Source organism: Trichosurus vulpecula, chromosome 6 (assembly GCF_011100635.1).
Source record: "Trichosurus vulpecula isolate mTriVul1 chromosome 6, mTriVul1.pri, whole genome shotgun sequence".
Lineage (NCBI taxonomy): Eukaryota > Metazoa > Chordata > Mammalia > Diprotodontia > Phalangeridae > Trichosurus > Trichosurus vulpecula.
In genome coordinates this window covers 51,374,897-51,401,249 of record NC_050578.1, presented here as the reverse complement: position 1 = coordinate 51,401,249, position 26,353 = coordinate 51,374,897, and the positions used below count along the sequence as shown (strand labels likewise).

Below are 26,353 nucleotides of genomic sequence, written 5' to 3'. Positions count from 1 at the left end.
TTTCCATCCTTCTGAAGATGCCCTCTTGCTTTATATGACCAACGATGATGCCACTTTTTTGAAAGAGAGGATGGCGGTGGGATTATACTATAGCTTGGTCAACAAGCTTAGTGTTCAGTCAGGCCAGAATGGCTCCAGCATATTTGTTCCTACAGCCCAATATTTGCTTTGGGTTTAAGAACCTTAGCCTCCATTTCCCACTCCAAATCCAAGGTATCCCCTCTCTCCCCATCCATGGGTGGGGAACCTGAGGCCTCGAGGGCACATGTGGCCCTCTGGGTCCTCAAATGTGGCCCTTTGACTGAATCCAGACTTCACAGAACAAATCACCTTAATAAAAGGATTTGCTCTACAAAACTTGGTCTTAGACAAAAGGCCACACAAAATGACCTAGAGGGCCACATGACTGAATCCAAACTTCACAGAACAAATCCCCTTAATAAAAGGATTTGTTCGGTAAAACTTGGCCTCAGTCAAAAAACCACACTCAAGGACCTAGAAGGCCACACGTTCCCCACCCCCAGACCCTAGACCCAGTGCCATCTCCATGTTCCACCTCTTCTACTGTCTTCAGCTTGTCTTCCTACATCCCATCTTCCTCCAAAGAAGCTGTATTGGTTCATGCAAATTAGCCTAGAGTACCTGGGAGAAAGTATGGGAAGTAGGGAAGGGACTAATAAGTGCTAGGTCACAGCCCAGATACCTGTGTCACTCAAAGCATGAAGAGCAAGCCCTCTTTATACAGTTAATATAGACAGTCTTCCCATTATCTATTCTTAAGCAATTTCTCTACCCTTTCGGTAGAGAATTCCTCTGGTATTATATGCATCAATGTTGCTAGCTCTCTAAAATTCATTTTCTTTCTTTTGTTAATTCCCCAGCAACATAGTTAATAATTAACTGGACAGATGCTGATATGCAGGGTTGATTTTTTAAAAATGCTATGCTTGCTAGCATTTACTGCCATAACTTTAGGATACACCATTTCTGTGTTACTGCGGATTTATGAAGCACAGAATTCTTGTCTCTAAACCACTCACTCTACGTTGGAGAAATTGAGCAACAAGACAGTATTTACTTGATCTTAATCAATATTCCATTGAATATTGTAAATTATGTACATTTGGACTTTCTGTTAGGTAGAATTCTGATATTTGTACATTTGCAATCCATATCTAAACTATGTATTTACTCATGTATTTTTTAACCTCCTATATTCCCCATTTAGAAGAATAGCATCAATAAATGTTTCATCCATATCATTTCATATTTTTCCTATATTTTTCCTGCTTTGAAACTATCACTGCAGGTCATGGCTTTCAGCAGCAGAAGCCATAGTAAAGTCCTGGTTTCTGGTGACTTGCAGTTGTGGTAAATGCTAAATTCTAGCAACCATATTTTGAAATTAAAATCATCAGAGAAAAACTGGAAAGGAAGACAGGAAAATATCTGGTACCATCTCCTTCCTTCAGGTTGGTCCACTAAGATAATAATTTTATCCCCATTATGTAAATGTGATCTTCCCTCTCACTTATGGGATCACAAATCCACAGGAATATATGAATGAACTTTGTCCAAGGCCACTTAGTTATTAAATGGTAAAATGCACACCCAACCCCTATACACGCATCCTTCTCATATGCCTACCCTAGAATATAATCAGTACAGCTAAATATGATTTTTTATCCTAGAAGTCATAAAGATTGCCAAGGGGACAGATTCTGGATTGTCCTCAACAACAGCTAGATAAAGTGCATAATTTCCCCCTCTTTTTTGTTTTTTTCTTGGAACAAAAATATCTTAACAAAAAGTGGGAAATGGATTGTTCTGGGAGCAAACTTTGTAAACCATCTGAAATAGAGTCAATGATACCATTCTGCTAATTTACAAAATATAATTTTACTTACACATAGCTAGTATATATACATGTACATATAAATACATGTATATATATATATATGTACATACACACATATTATCTCCAATATATGTATTATCTGAGAGACAGCATGGTGCAGTGGATAGAAGGCTGGCCTGGGAACAGAGATACTTGGCTTCACTCCTCTGACTCATACATACTGTAGTTGTGTGACTCTGAGCAACTGACCCCTTCAGTGCCCCCAGGCAACTCCTAAAAACTATAAATAGCAAAGAAAGTGTCAAGTTGCATTGGTAGAAAGACTTTTTCACAGGAAGGTCCCCACACTCATGAAATCTCGAGTCTAGCTTTTTTGTTTTTTTAAGTATCTAAGCTATGTATGTCTTTAGTATATAATCTTTATATAAATATGTAGCCTATAGTGGTAAACTGAATACTAAAATATTCCACAATTGTATAAATACTGTAAATCCTTATTAATTCAGATTGTCCTAATATGGAGTTTATATTAATTCAGAAAGAAGTTTGGCTAAAGTTTAGCTTGTCAAGTGCAAATTAACAGTATAAACAAGACAGTAGGGAACTGTTTAAAATACTTGAAGGTGTTTTCCAAATTTAGAAGACTCCATTTATACAGAGTGTCCCAGAAATCTCAGGGCAGCTTTAAACTTTAATAGCTTCCTTAGAACTTCTGGGACACCCTGTATATAATTAGTATGCTAATTATAAATAATGGAACCATAAGACTTCAGTATTGGGGAGCTGCAAGGGATCATCAAAATTGCAAGTATCAAAATTCCCTTAAAGAGCTGTATTAGACTCAAGTTCAGTTCTTGCATACCTCTGTAAGTGTTAGAACTACAATTCCTTAATCCAGACTAATTCAGACTGTTCTTATAAACTGCCCATTATGGGTAAGGTGTGACCATTTCAAGGGGGAAAAAGATGTCTTAAGCATTAGAGAAAAGAGTTACATTTTGCTTGTCTATGGAACCAATCTACATTCCACTATGTGAAAAGCTTCCCTTGAATGTTCTTTTCATCCCATAGTGTGCTTGTGTGTAATTCCTTCAAGCTGTCATATTTCACGCTGTTAAGTAATAAGTATCCGCTCATGATCCAAATTTATTTTAACGTTAAAGAACTTATCAGAGATATGCTCATGAAGCCCCATTTGGGGGAGCGAGGAGAGAGGGGGAAGAGAGCTAATGGACAACATCAAAATTTGAGTTTCTTATAGGAAATTGCTCCTATGTAGAAGTGATTTCTTCGGTTGCCCTTCTTTTCATATGCATAATGAATAGAGGGCTGAGAACCTGTGAGCCTGTGAGCGTGTTACTTTTTTATTTTCAGTTTATGCAGATAGATGGCTGTCAAAAATAAGAGCATCATGTAGTTATAGACATAATAACTAGCATTTATAGAAGGCTTTAAGATCTGCAAAGTCTTCTGTATATAGTGTCTTATTTGATCCCTGCACCAAATTATCTCTATTTTACAAATGTTTTATATAACCGGGAAATGTCCATAGCAGGATTTGAAACCAGAGCCTCCTAACGCAAAGTCCATTGTTTTTTTCCCCCCTGCTACTTCACACTTTCACTTGGAACAATAACAAAACACCTTTCTTTTGTATTCTTATAATGTTGAATTGAAGAAGAAAAATATTTTAGCTCTGTGTGTATATGTGAAACAATAACCACTTAGCACCTTGGGGGGAGGGAGAGGGAGGGCTGTTGTCCTCACCCTCTCATGCTAAAAGGAGACTATCTCTGCCTACTCGTGTAGACCAGGTTCAATTTTGGTTAAGTCTGACCCCTAAAGAGAGATTTCAAGCTCTTTTTCCCTCATATTCTTTGACTTTGTATACCCCTACCTCTAAGGAAAATTACTCAAAGCTTAAGTCTATCTTACATGTCCCTTCAGGCCTATCCCCAAGTATACTCAATGGGGTAGAAATCCTCATATATTTGCCTTTATGTATATCTGTGTGTATAGGGACTAAATATGTGAATTCTTTGTGAACTTCCAGGTAAGGAAACCTCCATCTACCAATGCAGATTGGCACCTTTTCTACAATTTATAGGCATAAGTAGGGTGGCTAGGTGGCATAGTGTATAGAGTGCCAGGCCTGGAGTCAAAAAGACTCATCTTTGGGAGTTCAAATCTAGCTGCAGACATTTACTAGCAGTGTGATTCTGGGAAAGTCACTTAACTTAATTTGCCTCTGTTTCCTCATCTGCAAAATGAGCTAGAGAAGGAAACGGCAAACCCCTTCAGTGTCTTTGCCAAGAAAACCCCAAATGGAGTCACAAAGAGTCAGATGTGACTAAAACGACCAAGCAACAACAAAGAGGCATAATTCTAAGCTAGGTCTTCCTAGCATCGAGGTCAGCTCTCTATCCACTCTTAAATGCTTACTGATTCTCCTTCCTTTGCTCCCACCTCTATCCCCAGCCCATATCGCAATCTCTGGTGGGATCCATGAAGTAGCAGAAATGACTCTAACAAAAACAAAGATAAGGCAAGCCAGACCAGGCCATGTACACACAGAGGACATCTGTGTTGAAAATGACACAGTTTAGAGGAAATTCAGATGTAATTCTCAAGATGCGTGAAAGAGAGGAAAGAAATATAAAAGGCTTGAGGGAAAAAAAATGGCTCTTATTATTACCATCCCAAAGGCAACCCTAAACTATCAATTACCAATGACCCACTTTTCTATTTCTATAAAATCATCATGAGAACAATCTTTGGGAGTATCAACAGTATCCAAGATGAATGTAAGAAATGCTATTGGGCAGATATGTGTAAATATTCCTCAACAAACTGTGTATCTGCAGATAAAAGATTAAGTGAATAGTGTAGCACAAAGCAGGTCCCACTGTGGTAACTGACTGTTGAAAAAGAACATTTCATTTACTAGAGTAAAACATCAACTTGAAGGTCTTTTCCAACAAGTTGTTTCCCATCCAAAATGTTAAAATAATACAAGATTCCTTGAAAAAAAATGTAGATAGCCAACTTTGAGTAAAGAGAGCTGGGTTTAAGAACCACCTCTGACATATACTGACAGTGTGATCCTGGGAAAGCCACTTAATTTCTCAGTGCCCTAGGTGACTCTTTTAAGACTGTAAGTTGCAGGGATGTTGTTGATTGGTTAAGGTGTTGCATCACTGGACCCTCCTCTAGATTTCTAGTCCTTGACACCAAGGAATTGACAAATCCAGATCAAATCCCTGGAAAGATTTTGGCCAAACTATCCACAAAAGAAAAGCCAAGTAGATGAAGAATACCTATTGTCTGGACCACCCACAAAGAATGTGTTATACCAGGTATATTATATATTTGTGTATGTATATTTATGTATGTGTGTATAGATGCATGTATATATTATCTTGGACAGATACCTTGGAGGGACACAGAATTAGGCCTAAAATTGAATGGGGGAAGAGAAGTGGGCTAGATAGCCTTTGAGTAGCGTGCAATGCTTTTCATGACCTCAGCTTTGTTGCTGAAACATAGGTCCATCTTTTTAACAAGAATATTCATCCAGTGATACTAGAAGGCTGTCAATGAAGACCATGATCTCTAAAGAGTTCAAGTTGTAGGCTACCTCAAAAGCAGTAGAGAGGGGGCACTTTGTGGGTATGAGTAGTCTTCAACATGTTACCAATGAAGGAGAATGTGTAGGAGAAAGAGCATAAAGGATATTATCTGAAAGACATATAGGGCCATGTTCTTGTCGTTGTTACTGCTGTTCAGTCATGTCTGACTCTTCATGACCCCATTTTGTAATGTCTTGGCAAAAATACTGGAGTGGTTTGCCATTTCCTTCTCCAGCTCATTTTACAGATGAGGAAACAGAGGCAAATTGAGTTAAGTGACTTTCCCAGGATCACACAGTTAGTACATGTCTGAGGTCAGATTTGAACTCAACAAGATGAGTCTTCCTGACTCTTGGCCTGGCACTCTATCCTCTGTACCACCTAGCCCATATAGGGCCATAGGAGAAGTTAATTCAATCATGTAGTAGGGGTGAGGAATAATACCTCGACAGCTATTGTGCTCCTTTGATATTTTTGCAGTGGTAAGAGATCAAGAGGAAGACCCATGGCACATTGGGTAGACTCCAAGTGAAATATTTATTAGAGGTCATGGACATGAGTCAGGTAGGATTAAGGAGGAAGGGATGGGTTATGATCTGTACCTTTCACATTGTACTCACATTAATGAGATGATGAGTCTATTAAATTACACAAGTCACATAAAAGGATAAAATATCATGTACAGTAGTAAAGAATGATTAATAAATCAATGTATCATGTTAACGTAAAAACACATATTTGAATTGTTAATATTTTTAATTAATAATTATTTTAATATTAATAATTACTTCAAGTACAACAAGATGTTCTGCTTTTAATTGAGTTAATAGTTTTAGCAAAAAAGAAAATAAGTTTTGATTTCACAAATATATTGTCATTTTATTGTCTTGTGTTTCACAAAAGGTGTTAGGGTTTAGCCACTTTTTCCCCATGTTGTGGTACCAGCAAACAATGTGAAGTCTTAAAGGGATTTTTATCCTTCACAATAAAAGCATAAGACTAATTAATGACTTCGATAATGGTTCTTCTCTGAACATTAGCTCATCTTTGGCCATTGGATAGATAACGACTATCCTCATTAACCTAATTAATAGATTGTCCTTATTAGTTACTCTCATATGGTGGTACTATGCAGTACTTGTTATAAATTCTCTCAGAGGAATCCAGATTTTTATTTATTATATTTGCAAAAGCTATAGGGACAAATTTTTGCTGTCAGGCTCTTATTTTCTTACACAATTGTGAAGCCTTCTTAGTCGTCTTGATTATATTGGGGGGAAAGTAGGAGCAATTGAGTAATTTGGCCAGGTCACAGAACAGGAGAAGTTGTGGATGGCACATTCCTGTTTCCAACCTCTTTATTACTCATGTTTACAGTGACACCGTGAGTGACAGAAATAAATGGAGATCATATTTTTTAATCTATAAGTGTTTCATGTGAAATTTTTTTGACTTCAATTTTATGTTAAACCAGCAGCGCTGATTTTGAGAGTCTTTTGATAATTTTGTTACTAGATTGAAAAGATAATGCAAGAATTTATGATTGAAGTTGGTCAAGAATCCAATCAAATTATGAAAAGAAAGAGGAATTTAATTTAGTGATAAACCTGTTGTCCTTTGACACATTTATCAAAATTCTTACATGTTTGTGAATTCCAGGACTTCTATGTTTGGGTTTAATCTACCTTAATAATATTGGTGAAATGGCATTAAAAGTTTTTGTTGGATTAATGAAAGCTTTATGTTTGAAAGCATTTGTGTTTGTCTTAAAATAGTTTTCTTGAAAAGCTGCCTGGACCTGAGAGTTATAAAGACCTGGGTTCAAATTCTGCCTCTGACGCATGATAGTCCTGTGGCACTGAAGTCACTTAATTCTTGGTGCCACTGACAACTCTCTTAAGGCTAAAATCTGTTGAGCAAGTGCTGATCTGCTTTGGTAGAGAAAGTTCTGTCTCCAATTAGGAGAATTAGGATTAAGGAAGAATGAATAAACACTCCAGAGTCAGAGAAAAGAAAAGTTCAATTGAGTGAGAACTCTCAAGTTCCTCCATTTTGGAGTCTTTTGTATTCACTGCATGTCACCTCTTTGAATTGAGTCAACAAACATTGACTAAGCAATTACTATGTACTAGGTAGTGGGCGAAATGCTGGGAGTAAATATACAAGCAAAAAGAAAGTTCCTGCCCTCAAGGAGTTTACATTCTAATGAGGGAAAAGAACATGTAAAAAGGAAGCTCAAAGGAGGGTTGGTGGGAAAGTGGTACCCACATAGAAGTATGGTGGAAAAAAGAAATCCAAGGAGTCGGAAACAGCCAGGAGAGGAATGAAGGCGGGAACACTCTTTCTGAATATGGAGGTTCCAAGGGGAGCTAGGCAATCAGAGGAAGGAGTTTCAGGAGTGGAATGATATTCCAGGGTGAAAAAGGCTAAGTTCTTCAAGAAGTGAGAAGGTGGCTGGGAAATGGTGGTGGATTTAATTGACATCAGCAGACAATTAAAAGGTATTTTTAACCATGCAGTAAACCAGTAGGAAGTAAGTCAAATAACTGCATATCATACTCTGAGTATGGGGTGGGCCCTTCCATGTGTTATCACACATTTCCATTTCCAGATTCCAGCAAATCATCTGTGAGGTGATTTGTAGCCCGAAGAACCCTCCTGAACATGCCCCGAGGACTGGGTCCTCCACTGGCAGCTCCCCTTTACACAATCATCTGCATAATTGTTCTTTTGTGTCATGGAAAATACAACATTGAAGGGGCCAAAGAAGTTAAATTTGCCGTAGAAAGAAAAAAGTTGTATGTCTTAAATGCTTCTTTTCCTTTGTTTCATGGTTCCCAGCAATGGGTTTACCAGTAGAGGGATGTGGATAGAGAAACTTCCTTCTCAAAAGGGATTAGACTATATCTTGGATAGATAGAAGTTTGGATGCTTTTTTAAAAAACCTTTAAAAGTAGTATTTTAAGACCTAAATTTAGCATGGTCACATTGTATGGAAAGAGGCTATAAGGTACCCTTAAGACATTTGTGTCTGTGAAATTGCCCTCTAACAAAGGGTATATGCGATTTTAATCCTATTTATAACAGTTCAGCACAGGCTCAAGAGTATTTATGATAAATCTATATACATACTGCTCATGCCGCCCCTAGAATCCAAAGTTAATGGAATGTCAAGGGGTCTTTATGGTTTCAAGTTTCTGATTTCTAAAGAACATCTCCCTTTCTGAGTATTTGAGTGTGTAGTTGTGCATGATCAGATGCTAAATCAGATGGTTCCCAGGTGTCAGAGAAGAGCAGGATGAACCTAAGACAAGACAGATGGAAATATTCTAATAGTTGCCAGCTTCCTGATTCTTTAGGTTCATGTTTCCAAGCTACAATTAATTTAAAGGAAACAATTCTTTTAAAAAATATAACTTTTACAAAGGGATATTTACTGAGAAGATATATCAGGAACAGAAATAAAAACACATTCCTCTCCCATCTTCCTAAACAGGATCCCACTTTTTCCTCCACCACTTCAGCCCCTGAGGAGAGTGTCCCGAAACAAGCTTGTACAGACATTCCTACTACCAAGTTCATTTCATTTTGAAAAGCGGCATCAATGATTTTGGACAGATTTTTAGGTCAGCTAGCAGTCATTTCTAACTTCCATCAGGAAACAAACTCTGTTCTGGTCCTTTGTAGTAAGCTTTCATTGCAAAGGATTTTGATTGTAAACAATGTAGCCTGCAACATTTCCACATCCATTATAACTGCTGTCATTTCTCCTTAACACAGCTTTAATTCAGGGGCCCTGATAATGCATCTCTTGCAGAGATAGGTCTTTTGGCTTGACACATTTGATTAGAAATGAGCAAGTTTAAGGCCAAAACATTTGTTAATAAAACACTATCCAGCTGATGACTTTTTAGTTATTTTTCTGTAGAAGTTTAGAAACTTTGAAAATCAATTTTTACTGTGCTCAGATAACTCTTACATCATAAATCATTGAAGAGCAAAGTTTATGAATCTCCAAGGGCAATGTAATTAAGTATATTGGGTTCTCCAAGAGGAGTAAAATGCCTAAGGCATTCTTTCTCTGTCCCTCATTAAAGATAATGGTACTCACTGACCTACTTCCTTATCTACCACCTTTATTTAAAAAAAAATGACTTTCTCTTGCAGTTCCCCACCACTCAGGAATGAACAATAACCTGTTTGAAGTATTTGAAATTGAAAGAGGGATCAGTGCTGAAGATGAAGCCAGAGATGATCCAGGTAGATTCCGGCATCCCTATTTACATGTTAATGAACTTTTTATTCCTTTTCTCCCCCTTCCAAGGATGGTTATTTCAAATCTTAACTTGTTGACTCCCGGGAATACTATGTATTCCGACTTTTTCACACTACCTTTGTTTCCTCTGAAGCTGAGGCACTTGAGCCAAAATGATTGATTCTTCCTTCTCTCTTTGATTTTTAATGGAATCAAACAACATCTAAGTTGTGTTGTCAGAACTTGGCACCACTTTCTATAGTCTCTTCTTACAAATGGCCCCAGCTGGCAGTTATGTTGGGAGAAGTTTCACGAAGTTTCTCAGAGAAATGGTTGAGTCAAAATTGGGACAGTGAGACAGCAGAAAGGGGGGAAGGAGAAGATGGAAGGGAGTTTGAATTTTGGGTAAAATGTGATCATCTTAAAGTTTTCTCCAAGTGTCTATTCTTGTGATCCACTGAGTTGTTTTACTCTTTTCTTTTAGGTGTTCTGATACACACCTGTAACTTTGACCATGGTCTTTGTGGGTGGATTAGGGAAAAAGATGATGACTTACACTGGGAACTCGCCAGAGATCCAGCAGGTAAAAGCGTTTAGTAACATCATCTTGGATTTAAGGCTCCATCTGCCTATTAGAAGGCAGGAGACATGTGAAGCAATTATGATAATAGAAGATTGTAAAACCATAAATTTAGAGCAATAAGGAATTGTTGAAGCTATCTTACAGATGAGGAAAACAATGTCCCTAGAAGTTAAGTGATTTGCTTTGAGACGAGACAAGCAGTATGTGACAGAGACATGTTGGGAACCCAGTTCCTCCGCTCTTTCCACTGCACCCATCACCTGACTTTTATATGACACTTTTCAAAGCCTTTTACCTTGAATTATCTCAGCTGATCCTTACAGTAAGCAACCTCACAAGATAAGTTGGGCTGGTGGCATGTGAAGAAACTGTGGCTCAGAGAGATTAATTTGTCCAAAGCCACACCACTGGTCAGTAGGCAGGGCCAGTTGGGGCACGTCTGACTGACTCATGTCAAATTCTGAAGATTTCCAGTCTATAGGAGTCTGAGAGTTTCAGTCTTACAAGCATCCACCGTGATATACCCCAGGATTAGGCCAAAGCTTTTCACTAGGTGAATTATTCTGGAAATGGTCCTCTGGAAAGCTTCTAAGTTTGCCATATTTTGTTTTTCCTTATCTAAAATCTCAGTATTGAGTAGCATTTGCTGTAGTTCATCTTTATCCCTTCCCTTTTAGGAAGCAGAAACACATATGATTTGGTTTGATTCTTCAATGTTTAAATTACCCAGACAACTGCAAACAAATTAAACTGGGAATTTTTTTTGTTTGTGAAATCATGATTCAAGACCAAGCAGCAGCAACACGACTTATTATAAGAGGGAGGAAAAACCTCTTTAAATAATGTATTGTGTAAGCTGTTTATAGACACTCCTGGGTTTCAAAATAATATATATATATATATATATATATATATATATATATATATATCACATATAACCAAGTGAGAACTCAGAGGTGCTTACATGTACATGTACACACACAAGATAGAAGAAGAGAGAATACTATATTGCTTGTAAATCTAACTGAAACTAAACAGAAAAATGCCCATCAGGCAGACAAAGCATTTATTAAAAGCTTATTATGTGCCAGGCACTGTGCTAAGTGCTGGAAATGCAGAAAAAGGATATATATATATACATACATGCATATATGCATATATATCACGTCTCTCTCACATGCACACATATCCTTCCAAAGTATTCTAGAAACTAAAACTAGCTTATTTGATAATATTCTTGTAGAAGACTTTAAGGGTTAAAAACTGCTTGTGTCAAACTACACAAAATATAGTGTCTAATTTTTAATAATTCCTGCCTTGGTCTGTGATCTTTTTTAATTAAAAAATGTTTATTTTTATTTTTGGTAAGCATTTTTTCCCTCCCACCCCCCACTCCTAATTGCACAAATAAAATGAAAAGAAAAAGCAACCTCATAATAAATCTGCCTAGTGCAGCCAAACAAATCTCCACATTGACCATGATTGAAAATCTGTATCACTTTCTGCATTTTAAATTCACCTTGTCCCTGGCAGGAGGTAGGTAACTTGCTTCATCTTCAGCCCCTGGAATCCTGGTTTGTATTGGTTTGCCATCTCTGACTTTTTGAAGCCCATCTCAAGAATGGCTTCATCATTTCACAGAATTCTTCTGATTTGATCTTTTAGGCATATCTATATCTAAAAAGTATTTGCAATCTTCCCTAGGGTCCCAACTGCTTTATAGGCTATTTGGGACCCTCATTACCGTGACTACTAAGAAGGATGTGCTTGCATTAGCTTTGCAGATTGCAGATGTATCAGGTATCTTCAATTCATTAATAACAGAAAATTGATTATTACTTAAAGCTGCCTTTCTGACGGTGGTCAGTGTACTAGTTGAAAAATGATGGTGATGATTATAATACTAATAAATAACACTTTGGGCCTGCTGTAAGAAAATCTGATGTGTAAAACCCCTAACCAACAAAATAAATTAGGGAGTATAGTTCTTTTATTAAAAGAACTTTAATTTTACAAAAGTTAAAAGCTTTAATTTACAAAAGGATTTGTTATGGTTTTCCTCTAAAGAATTAGTTCCAATCAGTGTATATAAACTATGGCTTGCTTTGTACAAATTCAATAGATTCACAACTTTTCAGAAGACCATTTTGTATATGCTGTTGCTTCTCAATTTTTTTTCCATTTTTTATTAAAATTGAAAATTTCTAAATGTCAAGGACTTGAGAACAGAAGATTGGATTTCCCATGCCCACCGATACTACCTGGCAGAAAAGTGGAGTATGTTGATGAGAGGTTGGATATGGTGGGATAAACCTCTAAATATAGTTAATGTAATTAGGAAAGGGTAGAGAGACAGTATGGTGCAGTAAGCAGACAGAGAGAATACCTTAAGATCAGTGGATCATGGACCTTTGGCAGTCTAGTGAAGCCTATGGAATGACTCCAAATGTAAAATATACTACATAAAATTATAAAGGAAATTAACAACAATGAGCTACAGTTATCAACACAATAAAAATAATAACAATTAGCTAGCATTTATGTAATGCTTCTAGGTTTGCTACGTGCTTTACAAATATAATCTAATTTGATCCTTACAATGACCCTGGGAATACCCCAAGTTAAGTCTTAGACCCTCAGGAGCTGGGTGTGAGCCCAGGTTATGAGTCCCAGCTCTCTCCAACCATTCCATCCGTCTGCCTTTCACCGTGGGTGGAAGATCACCTCTAGTCACAAGTTTATTGAAAACCATTTTGTTAGACTTTGTCTAAATGGTTAATCGAATGTTGGAAAATTAAAAGTAATTTAGACCTCCTGTTACTATATCCCAGTCACTTGATTTGAAGGAATTGATTGGGTTCCTATGATCCATACATCTTTCTTATTAGATGATATTGCCCTACAGAAAGTTTTGGGTTTTTTTTTTTGGAGAGTGGGTGGTGGGGAGGCAGGAATCCATAACAAACACAATGGATCCTAGCCTTACCTTAATTGATTTAGTAGTTGGGGAATATAGCATAATCATCCCAGAACACAGAGTTGACTCAGTGGCCATTATTGAGTTCCCTTTGTACAACAGATAGAAGTCAGAAATTTATAAAACAAAACATAGATGGGTATTTTTTTGGTGGAGGGGAAATGGGACCTGTGATTTCATATGTATAGGGTATTGCTGGTGAGGGAGCTCCCTCTACCAATGCAGGTCTTCATGTGTTCTGTACTTTGTCTTGTAACAGTGGTTCTTACCCTGAGGTCCATGGGCTCTCCAAGGGATCTATGGTTAGATTTTATGGCATCTGTGAACTTTGAAGGAGGAAAAAATTACACCTTTATTTCAGTATAATGAACTTCCTTTATCATCTTGCATTTTATCTTGTGCATTTTAAAACATTCTGGGCTTCTTCAGAATACCATAAGGACCATGACCCCCAAAAAGTGAAGAACGCTTATTTTTAGAGAGTTGCCTAGGGCACTGAGAAATTAAATGACTTGCCCTTCATCCTACAATCAGTAGTATTAGAAGCAGGATTTGAACTCAGGTCTTGCTTACTCACTGGACAGCTCTCAAGCTACAAAGCAATCTGGCTTTCTTTGTTAAGAAGTTGATCCGAATTTCTGTAATTCAACTTCTGTAAAGGGATTAATTCAAATTTCTCTGAGTTTTTCCTCATCATATTATGAGGCACCTTCTTGTTTACAGAAATGTCATTAAAGTCTTTGAAAAATATTTTCCAAAACATTTTTTTAAGCCAGTAGGTCCTAACAGACAAGTATTCTCATTTTATTTTTTTAACCTGGTTTGCTGGGTGGGGGAAAAAAAGGATCAGGTTTTTCCCTTAGGCTATCATTCCTGCTTTTGAAAAAAAAACCCTCGTTTCATTCAAAGTGAAAGAATTTTTTCCATGACATGGTTCAGATATCTTAAAGACAAAGTGAGATAAATAGTAGCCTCATTTATCATAGCGAGACTCTGAAGTTCTGGCAGCTTTCGCAAAAAGATCATTTAAAATTGTTATTACTTTGACTTGCTCTGTAAAACCCTCTTGTTTGTGTTCACCATGGAGCAGATTGATAGTATTAGTAACCATTTCCAGGGAGGATTAAGATAATCCTAGTTATTGTCTCTTTTTTAATTGAACATTATCTACCCACAATATTCTCACACTCCAGACAGCCTGAATACCTGTGTCTATTCAAAAGTTGATACATGGAAGGACTTTTCTATTTTCATGTAAATGCCTAAGATTATGGGATTTCATTAGAACTTTTATTTTAATTGTAATTTTATTTATTAAAATTTTTCATAATTGTTATTTTGTTATGATTTTTTGGCATGACAAGTTTAGGAGATGTCAGGGCAGGCAGGAGTTCCCTTTTTCAATGGATCCATGCTTTCACAGATATTGGTACTTGTCCATAGGTACAGGTCACAAGCCATCTCGGCCTTGTCCTCCTCTATGATTTTTGTCCATTTTTTTGTAGAAGTTCTACTAACAGACTAAAGGTCTTCCTCCTCTGGTTCTCCAGATATTTAGTGGATTCTAATGTAGCATTCACCATGACACCAGTCTAATCTTCCTCTCCTGGTCCTACATGCCCATGCCCTTGGCATATGAAGAGGATACTCTGAATCTTCTTTCTAGTTTTTGATGCAGTTAGGTGGCACAATGATTAAAAAGCTGAGCATGGAATCAGGAAGTTTTTGTTGTTCCATTGTTTCAGTCACGTCCAACTCTTCGTGACTCCATTTGGGTTTTTCTTGGCAAAGATAATGGAATGGTTTGCCATTTCCTTCTCCAGTTTATTTTACACAAGAGCAAACAGGGTGAAGTGACTTTCCCAGGATCACACAGCTAATCAATGTCTGAGGCCAGAAATTGCTTTATCCACTGTGCCACCTAGCTGCCTCAGAGTCAGGAAGACCTGAGTTTAAATGCCACCTCACATACTTACTAGCTGTGTGACTCTGGGAAAGTGATTTAACTTCTGTTTGTCTCAATTTCCTCAACTATAAAATGGGGATAATAATAGCTCCTCCCTCCTCAGGTTGTTGTGACAATCAAATGAGGTAAGACTTGTCAATGACCCTTTAAACCTTAAGTGCTGGATAAATGCTAGCCACTATTATTATTATTCTTAATAATAATAACAATAATATTGATACATCCGTGCTTCCATAATTTAATTGACGTGGATATTCCTTCTACCAGTGTACTTTGTGACATACCCATGCCTTCCGATCCATTTCTTAACCATGGATCAAGTGGGCAGAGGAGTTAGAATTCATGAAAAAAAGCAGAGATGGACTAATGTCACTTAGATGTCAAATGACCATCAACTTTAACTCTTTCTTATGGGATCATTAGACATGGTACCAGCACCATCTCCCTGGAGAGAATGGAATGGCCATTGGCTCTGGGGTTAGAGGGCTTGGGTGAAAATCCCCCCTTTGATTTTTACTTGCTCTGAGACCTTGGGCTAGTCACTTAAATTTCTTGGTCCTTAGACTGCTCCTCTGCAAAATGAGAGGGTTGGACTAGGTGTCCTTCGAGGCCCCGCCCAGCTCTAGAGCTATGATCCTAATTGAGCATCAACTCAGAAAACACTAAACACATTCTATGCGCATTTGGATCCTGCTCTCTAAGATAAACTATAGGGCATAAATGATGAAGAATAAAGAGGAAGGCTTCCGATATATCGGAAATGATGTATGCTGGGAATTATTGGGTGTATAATTTATAATTATAGTTTAGTTTGGGGTGGTGAGATATATAAAGAGATAAGTATAGTATAATTTAGAATAGGATGAGGGCTTAAGTGGCATATAAGTATCAGTAGATCAGATGAAGGAGAAGTTGTTCAATAGTTTTATCAAGGTGTAATGCAGTGAATAATGGAAAGTATAAGAAACATGTACGTTTACTGAGGTGAAGAATCGGTGAAGAGATTAAGGCTTTCTCAACTCAGGATTTTTAATGAAAACTATGGGCATTCGTACGGCACTTATCATTTTGTTTTCCCAATGTCAGGAGCAGTGTTTTAGCATTAATATTCTTCTAGTGATGTCGAGATGCCCGGTGCTGCAGGATTTGAGAGACCTGAGTTCGAATCCCAACTCTGCTACTTAACTATCTGTGTGACTTTGGATATTTGACTTACTGTTCCTCGGACTCACTTTCTTCATTGTGTGAAATGGGATGGTTGGACGAAGTGGGCTTTTAAGATTTCACCCATCGTTCTATGATCCTAGAACACACTATCTTCAGAAGAAACAAAATTGCAGGTGACTCAAAGACCAATGCAGAGATGCTTGAGGGGTATTAGCATATTAATGATGTTGAAAGGAAGTGATATAAAGGATATCACTTAAAACATGGTCACCTTTAGCTACCTCGAGGCCACTCAATGTGTACTATATAGAGCAGGAGGCTTGGAGTCACGAAGAGCCGAGTTAAAATCCCACTTACTAGTTCTGTGACTCTGGGCAAGTCATTTAACCTCTATTAATCTAAACTGTAGAAATGCAGATAATACCTCCCATAGTTGTTGTGAGGATCAAAGGGGATAATATTCTAAAGTACTTAGTGCAGTGTCTGGCACATAGTAGGCACTTAATACTTGTTTCTGTCTTTATTCCCCTCACCCTGATATGTAAAATAAGGAGCTGGACACAATGGCCTCTAAGATACCATCCATCATGTTATGATCCTAGAACACCATGCTTTCACAAAAATAAAAATGGAAGCTGACCAATGCAGAGATATTTGGTGGGTGTTGATCAGGTTGCATCATATTAATGATGATGACAAAAAGTGGCCTAAAGGACATCATCTAAGACATGTATGACTGGAAAGGAAGATGGGACAGTCATTTATGGATGACTGACTGATGGTCAACAGCCATTGCAAAAATTATGTTTTTAATAATTATAATTAATTATTAATTGTTAATTAAAAACCAATATAACATGACATAATTTAGAATTAGTATATTAATTTATACTATGTTATACATTTATAATTAATTAATAATTAGTAGTATATTATTAATAATATCTTAAAATAGAAGACATTGGCATATTGGTTGGGAGTAATTTGCAGAAGCAATTCAGAATTCAGTTCAGTATACAGTAAGTGCCCAGTGCATACAAAGCATTGTGTATTATTTGTTGAGGGACATACAAAGCTAAGACTTAGGTCTGACCTCCACAGAGTTTACAGATGAGGGCATTGAGAAGGGCAAACAAAGTATTATGGAAGGTTTAAGAGGGGGAAGGTCCTTATTGCTCAGAGAGTACCAAAAACTCATGTCAACAGAATTTATAACAACCACCTATTTTGTGTTAGATACTGTGCTAAGCATATATAAATACATATATATATATATACACATATACATACATACATGCGCATATACGTATACATATACATACATATATATTATATATACACACACACACATATATATATATATATAAATATATATATATATATGTATATATGTACACACACACACATACAATAAAGGACCTAACACCTGATCTGGGCTTTCAAAGATGGATTCAGCAGACAAAGGGAAATTACCATCAATTTAGTCAATTACCAAGTGATTAATACTTAATCAAATGTTCTTCTGATCAGTTTCTTCCCCTTAAGCTCTCATACTACTGATAGTAAGGTTAAACTGGTAATAGTCTTGAAGTCAAGAAAAATATTGGGATAGGAGGATAGGATATATGGGATCCTCAGTGTAAATGGACAAGCATATCTGAGTGTGTTTCTGACTCTATTAAGCAACATATAAATGATTTTAAAATTATTAGACATCATGGTGTGATGAATAGATAGCCAGCATCCACTTCAAGACTACCTGAATTCGAGCCCTGCCTCAGCATGTAGTAGCTGTTGCGACCCAGGTCAGTCACTTCTCAGTGCCCTAGAAAGCTTTGTAAAATGAAGTGGCCAAGAAGAGCATGACACGAATTAATAGAGGGAGTTATATCATCAGGAGAAAATTAAAGCACAGAATTTTTTTTGGCAGGGTAATTGGGGTCAAGTGACTTGCCCAAGGTCACACAGCTAGTACATGTGTCAAGTGTCTGAGGCCGGACTTGAACTCAGGTCCTCCTGACTCCAGGGCCAACACTCTACTCACTGCACCACCTAGCTGCCCCAAAAAGCACAGAATTTAAAATTTAACTCTAATATCATTTAACCTTAATGCTTTGTTTAATTTCCTAAAGTCTAAGATAGTTCATACAGCTTTAGCAACCAACAGATTTCTGATTAAAGAACAGAGCAACCCATATGTAAAAGAAAGGATTTCCAACATGAATAAAAATACCACTGTTTTTGATCTTCCCATTCTAGGTGGATACTACGTGATCGTCTCAGAACCCAAAGGCCCTGGTGGAAAAGCAGCCCGATTAGTGCTGCCTCTCGGCCATCTCATGAACTCGGGTGATTTATGTTTGTCATTCAGGCACAAGGTATCTGGGTTTCACTCTGGCACACTGCAGGTGTTTATAAGAAAGTATGGTACCCATGGAGCAGCCCTGTGGGGAAGAAATGGTGGCCATGGCTGGAGGCAAACACAGATCACCCTGAGGGATTCAACTATCAAGAGCGTAAGTAAAACTGCAGAGTGATCAGTGCCTGTGAGGTTCCCTTTACAGCAGAGAAGCTTGGAGTGAGTGACAAGCATTGTGAATTATCCTTCATTAAAAAGCCAGAGTGGAGAAAGTCTTGGTCTCTTCACCAATTAAGGCTCAGTAAAGGTTCAGGTTTCCTCTCCTTCAGTTAGCTTCGCTAATTGTCTCTCCTCACTCTATTATTCACTGCAGGCTTACCCTGGGAGCAGAGACAGAACCAAAGATTTATCATGGTCTTTTTAGGAAAGACTTTGAAAAATGGTGGTGGGAGAGGAAAAGAGGGTGGAGACTGATATAATGATATGTACGTATGTGTGTATATATGTATGTGTGTGTTTGTTTATTTGTTTATTTTTACCAGGGGAGACTCTGCTTTCCTCCTCCCATTTCCTCATATTCAAACTTTTAAAAATCATAAACCATCAACAGATATTCCTTGAAAGGCTGAAATACTGAAATATTTCAAAGGCTGAAATAGTTTTTAAAATCTGAAATCACAGAGCATTTATTTTTAGTTCAATACAAAACACAGATGAAGGAGTAAATAGAAAAGACGGCTATGAGGTAACATGGATTACCTGGTTTAAGTAAAATTTATTTTTAAAGGTTCTTGAGTCCTAAATGGAATACTTAATTTCTCTTTCATGCCTTGACTCCAAAAATATGAGATTTGGGCAAAAGTGGCAAAATATTAGTCTTTATAATAAACTGCACTTAAAGTTGTTGCTAATAAGCCAAGTCAGGATCAATCAATAAATAAATAAACTTTTATTAAGAACCTACTACATGCCATGCACTGTGCTAAGTGCTAGGAATTGTTTTAAAAAGTCTAAAACAGCTCTTACCCTCAAGGAGCCACAGTTTAATGAGGTTTTAATCATAATTCTTTTAAATCATAAAACTCCTTATACTATTTTGCTTCTGAATAATTTTCTGGATTATTATTATGTTTATCCTTTGTTTTCAAAGAGGATCATGGCATCAGAGGGAAATGATGACATGACTTGCAGTTGACTTTGATTTGAGTGAGGGAGGGCTGTGCAAGGTCACCATGACAGGATGTACTGATGTAGGTCAGGTTGGTGGCTCTAGGATTCTATGTGTCTTTCTGTGTTTCCTTTATGTTTCATCAGGACCCAAGGAACATAACTGCTTTCAGAATCTAATGTTTATTCTATTTTTTTCTATTTTTATTTTATCCTGTTTTTATTCTTTTTTATTCTATTTTTACTGGAACTACCAGTACCATTGTCTTCTGGTTAAAATAAGAGAATGCTTGAATGTTTTCACAAATTATACAATGATGGTATCTCCTTAGGGTTAGATTATGATGTTTGCACCCACAAGACTCTTTGGCAAACATGGATGGTAAGATCTAATTATGATTATGATAAAGAAGAGGCAGTCCATACAGAGTCGATAGAAGTGACAGCCTTAAAGTCAGCAGGACCTGGGTTCAAGTCCTACCTCTGACATATACTGGCTTTGATCCCAGCAGGTTGTTTAACCCTTCAGAGACACAGCCCCCACCTCCCACCCTCTAGCAGCTCTCTTGGGACTGTAAGTTATAACTGGGTTATCGGGTTATTGAGAAAAGCAAGTCAGGCTGCAGGACATTCAACTTGAGCAAACATTCTTAAGTGCCTAATATGTACTGAGTACTATTATTCCAAGCCCTGGGTGAGACGCACAGATTTAGACAAAACACGGTCCCTGCCCTTTGTAACCCAGTTAATAATAATAGAAATAGAGCTGGCAATCGTATATGCACGTATTGCATCAACATGTGTGTATTACATATGCACACATAATGCTTCCCCCTTTCAGATCATCTTTATTCTACGTATCTGCTATATTGGCCATTTGCATATTGTCTTCTCCATTAGACTGGGAGCTCCTTGGAAGCAGGGACTAATTTTTTTCGCCTTTCTTTGTATCCCTTGTGCTTAGCACAGTGCCTGGCATAAAGTAAGTGATTCATAAATGCTTTATGACTGATTGTACCCTCTGCCTCTGTAGCCTCTTCTTCTCACTGGATGACTCTTCTTCTATTGGAGGAGGGTGTTCGGGCCAACTATGTCTCATTCCTCTCCAGGTTGCACTCCAGACATTCTCTACCATGTCCCCCAGCTGGGTACCTTTCTCCCCTCCACACCCCCTCTCAACTTTCAGCTTCCTTTTATGCCTTGTCTTCCCCTGTTAGAAGGTAAGCTTCTTGAGGACAGGGCACTTGTTTTTGTATTTCTAACCCTCAGTATAGTGCCTGGCACATAGTAAGAACTTAATAAATGCTTATTGACTGTTAACTGACTATCAGCAAGAGGATCATGTGAAGCCACCTAGAGATTAACTGCCTGTGGAACCACGTGACATAAGTGCTTAGTAAAATACTTATTGACTGACTGAGAGATGAAGTAAATTACTGTGAGGTTGGGGGTGGGAACATTGAGGAAAGGCCGAAGGCCGCACAAAGGTTGTTAGTGATGACCTATGGTTCACCAGAGAAGACACATCTAGACAGACAGAGAGAGAGACAGAGAGAGTGAGAAAGAGAGACAGAGAGAGAGAGAGAGAGAGAGAGAGAGAGAGAGAGAGAGAGAGAGAGAGAGAGAGGAGGGAAGGAGGGAGAGAGAGATCTATCTTCCCCCATGACACACTGTGTTATTTAATTTTTCACTCTATACTTTATCACACTTTTTTTAACCTCTGGACTCTTTCCCAATATTTTTCACCTTAGTTAGCATTTCTGAGTGAGAGTAGCTTGTAGTCCATAGATAAAGACCTTAAAGTTCAGGACTTAAACATGGTTTTTGATAGAGCAACTTCGTAATACAATCTCATTAACATCTTATGAACAATTCAAGTTCTTGATGGTAACTCTTCTCTAGCTGTTCATGTTGGGTAAAAACAGGTGGTCAGAAGCAACTTAATATTTAATTTTTTGTTAATGTTCCAGCCAAAACGGTCATTAAATAAGTGGAAGTGACTAGAAGTCTTGACTGGTGTGGGTTTCTTCTCCTTAGGTCATCTTCAAAGGTGAAAAGAGGCATGGCCACACTGGGGAGATTGCATTGGATGATGTGAGCTTGAAAAGAGGCCAGTGCTCTGAAGGACCCTAGTGCCACCAACATCAGCAATGAGCATCTGCTTGGCTCCCTCTCATCCCTCCTGTCTCCCTTTCCATCAGGCTGAGAAGAGCTGGGTCGGGAGCAAGTGGTGACCCACTTCTTGTTGGCCTGCTTTGTGCAATTCCCAATGAAGAGTAAAACTCTCCTTTCCATAAAGAACCCCCCGCCATGATAGCCATCAGGCAAAACCCCCACCCCTTCATCCATTGTCTCTTCTGGTGCTGCAGTGTACATGGGACAAATCACATCCTTCGTCATGGATCTAAGATGCCTCTGGACACAAAGGAAGAGGAGTACATTTTGGTGGGGAGTTTTCTAAACAAACAAAAAAAAATCCCATTCAAAAGGGCATCCTGTTAACTGTCCATTGTTGTACCAAATGGAATAACCATTTCACATGTGATACAGCGTACCTGTGGAAATGGTTTGTCCTAATTTAAGTTAGCTCTAGCCTGGACCCAAACTCTGGCTATCTACTTACTGCCATTTTTTTTAAAGACAGAAGGATGTGTACTATGTCAGATTACATTTATTCTTCTTATGTTGTATCCATTTTTTCAAAAAAGACAATTACGTAGAGTAGCATTGCATCCCTTTAATATCGATAGAGTTGTGTTTTCTGTAAATGTGCTATTGATATATTATATATTTATGTGTTCCTAATATTTACAGACTCTAGCTGTAAGGTAAAAGCAGCTTGTGATCTCTTGAGCTTAAAAAAGATGCATCATGTGAAATCTCATCCTTTTCTGTGACCCTGTGTTGTAGGCCAGATATAAATTGTAAATATCATCTCACTTTGACAGGATAAGGCATTGGTGTGAGCTAAATACATATTTTTATAACATAATTATCTTAACTCTGATTAATCTAGACCAGAGGTGCATATTGGCAGCATCTTACAAAGTCCTATCACCATTCTAGACTAAATGAATCCCAATTTATATTTACCCTCACCCTATTTCAACTTAACAATGAAAATTAATGCCTTTTAAAGGCAACAATACTTATTTAACAAATAACAGTTTTTTGCCACAGTTTTTGGTGACTTACAGGCCATATTGCTGCTGGCAACACTCCCCAGTATAGACAGAAGGAGATTAAAATGTAATTGGAGATATAAAAATAAAATAAATAAAATGCAATAGGACATAGATAATGTTAATATGTGGTTTTCTCAGTCAATATGCAACGCACAGGAATCCTTATATATACAGGTGCAGTGGCCAGTTTCTATTTGATTTTAGCATCACTTAGCTAGACAGTTTTGATTAGAATCAGGTCCTTCCTTCCCGCTAAGGATAGCAAACCATTGCTTCATAGTATACAATATCCACCATCTTATAAATGGGTAAATCTCTACTTTTGAAATCATAGATCTAGAGAGGATCTGGGGTTCATCTATTGCAACTCCCCTTTTTACAGATGAAGAAACTAAGGCCCAGAGTGATTCATAGGGTCATAGATCACAGTTGAAAAGAACTCAAAGGCCATCTACTCCACTCACCCCATTTTTATTGATGAAGCACAGGGAGGTCCAATGAATTACCCAAGATTCTACAAGTCTGCCAAAAGTAAATGACAGAGGCAAGATTTGAACCCAGGTCCTTGGATTCTAGAACCAATGCTTTTCCCACTGTGTCACACCAGCTCCTGAGCATGTTGACATCCCTCACTGCTTGGAGCCATAGTTTCAAACCTAAACATGGTAATTAACAGCCATTTGCCATATTCCTATGTTTCTCTCAAGGAATTTCTAAAAGCTTCTTATTGGGAAGGTGGGAAGGGAGTCTGTTGGACCAGTATTTAAAACAGTAATCATATTTTAATAATTTTTTAAAATATTGCCTTGTAATTTATATGCTAGAGTATCTGATTAGGATATGAAGAAAGTTGAAGGATGTATGAGATGTCCATTGGGATTAACGTGTATGTTACAGCTCATAGGCAACCACTTATAAGGTCTATCACCATTTTAGACTAAATCCCAATTTATATTAACTCCCAGCTTATTTCAACTTAAGCATAAAAATAAATGCCTCCTAATGGCAATAATACTTCCTTGATTTTTATTATTTATTTGCAGTGAAATAATGAAAATAGTTTCTGCAGTTTTGCCAGGAATCACAAACATGGTTGGGAGAGAAAGGTCTATGATGAAATATTTAAAGAACTGGCATTAGTTATCATGGAGAAGAAAAGATCTGGGGGCAAATCAATGTTGATTTTCGAGTCCACAAAGCTTGGTTATATGGAGAATGATGACCTTCTGTCGTTCACATACAATGTAGATAACAAGAGGAAACAAGTTTAGCCTGTAGCATACAGGGGAATTTCCCAACTGGAAGAATCATTAGATTAGAATTGTTTACTGAAGGAAGGGGGACCAGGGGACTTTCTCCAAAAGGCTCTAAAAACATGATAGCTCTTTTTGTCTGGTTGGGATGTCTAGCCCTACATCAAGACAGATTAAAAAAAAACTAAACAAACTCCCCAAACACCTTCCAACCTAAAGATGGCTTTATTGAGATCAAACAAGGTGATTTTGACTAGGAAGATGTCCCATAGCTTCTTTGCTCTTGTCCTAATTTGATATTTCCATATATCCCGTTGATCCATGTAGATATTCTCTAACCCAGGACAGATGGCAGCCCATCTCATCTTCAGGTCCTACTAACTATAGGTCAAATGATGATTGAGTGCAAGGAAATCACAAATGTTAAATCTGGAAAGGACCTTGGAGGCCAGCAAGTCTAACCCCCTCATTTTGCCAATGAGGAAACTGAGACCAAGAGAATTTAAGGCACTTGCCCTAGGTCACACATGTAGTTAAGGGACAGAGGCAGAATTTGAACCTAGGTCCTTTGCCTCCAAAGCCAGTGCTCTTTCCACTGTCCCATGCCTGCCAAATGCCAAGATTCCAGCAGATGCGTATCCCTAATGCTCTTAGATACCTTTTCCTTACACAAAATAAACACTATGTAGGCTTATTGTGTGCTTGATGGTATAGTATGAGGGAATTTCACTGTTTTGTTTAAAAAAATACTCTGACCAGGTTTAGACTGCATATAGAGCAGAGAGAATGTCAGGAAAGTGGCACAGAAGTGGCAGGAGCTTCTTAAGTGAGGGAGTTGAGGTTCTTGAGCAAAAGGTTGACCACTGAGCATGTCAGTGTCAGGGGCCCTTGTCCCTTGGAAAGCCCAGTCTGGTTTCTCACTTTTTCAAACAGCCACATTTCTGTGAACAGTGGAAACCACTGAATGTCTCATCATTTACTGGGAAAGAAGGGAAGGTAGGAGGTAAGAAATTTAACTCATGAGGTCCACATAAACTAAGGGACAGGAAGCATGACCTTGGACTTCTACACAGAAAACATTTTAGACCATTTAATTCTCTTCTGGCCAAATAACTGCATAGGGAAAAATTGAAGGAGAAAATTAAAAAATCGGTTTGTAGGTGCCAATAAAATATTGCACTAAATGAATGGAAGAAGTTATCAAAAGTACTGTATAACATCTTACTGGTTTATTATTTAATGTTTTCTAAAATGAAAAAGTTAATGGTTTTCCATAATGGCTAAAAATAAAAATGTTTCTTTGTAAATGCCAATTGGTATTTGATCATTTTGGGTGATGGTTTGTTTGGGGTTCATTATTACTTTCACAAGAACATACAAGAGAGCATTGTAGAAGGCAGAGCTCCATTGTAAGGCTGGGCCAGGGGACAGAGATATGATTTACATATGGATTCTATGGAGAAAGTGACAGAACCTTTGACATAACAGACAGCAGCTTAGCAAGGGGTTCTGCTTTGGGGCTTTACTACATCCTGATAGATTTACCTAACATGAGAACTTAGCATCTGGGGCTCCATTAGGATTTCTTGGATAATAATATCAGTAATTTCATGGGGGGAGGGAGACGGTGTAATTCTCTCTACCATCCCAAATACGACTTGGTAGATTGTAGTTTTGTTGTTTTTCCATCCTTTGTTCTCAAACAGGACTTAGATAAGTCCTAAAGTGTACGAAGGCATGTAGAGGTGAATAATTAACATTGATGTCATGTTTTAAGGTTTGCAAAGTGCTTTTTATGTACTATCTCATTTTACCCCCAAAACTATCCTGTTCGGTGCTATAATATATGGGTGCTATAATATAATACCCATTTTACAAATAAGAAAACAGACCAAAAGAGCTTAAAATAGCTTGTCTGGGTATAATACAGCTGGTTGTCCTTTGTTCTCCAGGA

At 37.7% G+C, this 26,353-nt stretch overlaps 1 protein-coding gene across 5 annotated transcripts in view; it reads left to right on the top strand.

The window, feature by feature from the left end:
- The window catches only part of NPNT (nephronectin), a 113,504-nt gene extending 91,371 nt beyond the window's left edge, over nucleotides 1-22,133 (top strand). For 3 of the 5 annotated variants that reach the window (XM_036762322.1, XM_036762320.1, XM_036762321.1), the window contains 4 exons: nucleotides 9,655-9,747; nucleotides 10,227-10,325; nucleotides 18,695-18,951; nucleotides 21,999-22,133. In XM_036762322.1, the coding sequence (XP_036618217.1) occupies nucleotides 9,655-9,747; nucleotides 10,227-10,325; nucleotides 18,695-18,951; nucleotides 21,999-22,094 (545 nt within the window). In that variant the 3' untranslated portion in view covers nucleotides 22,095-22,133. The remainder of the gene's footprint in view (nucleotides 1-9,654; nucleotides 9,748-10,226; nucleotides 10,326-18,694; nucleotides 18,952-21,998) is intronic. The other 2 variants (XM_036762324.1, XM_036762323.1) reach the window with 1 other exon arrangement.
- The last annotated feature ends 4,220 nt before the right edge of the window (nucleotides 22,134-26,353 follow it).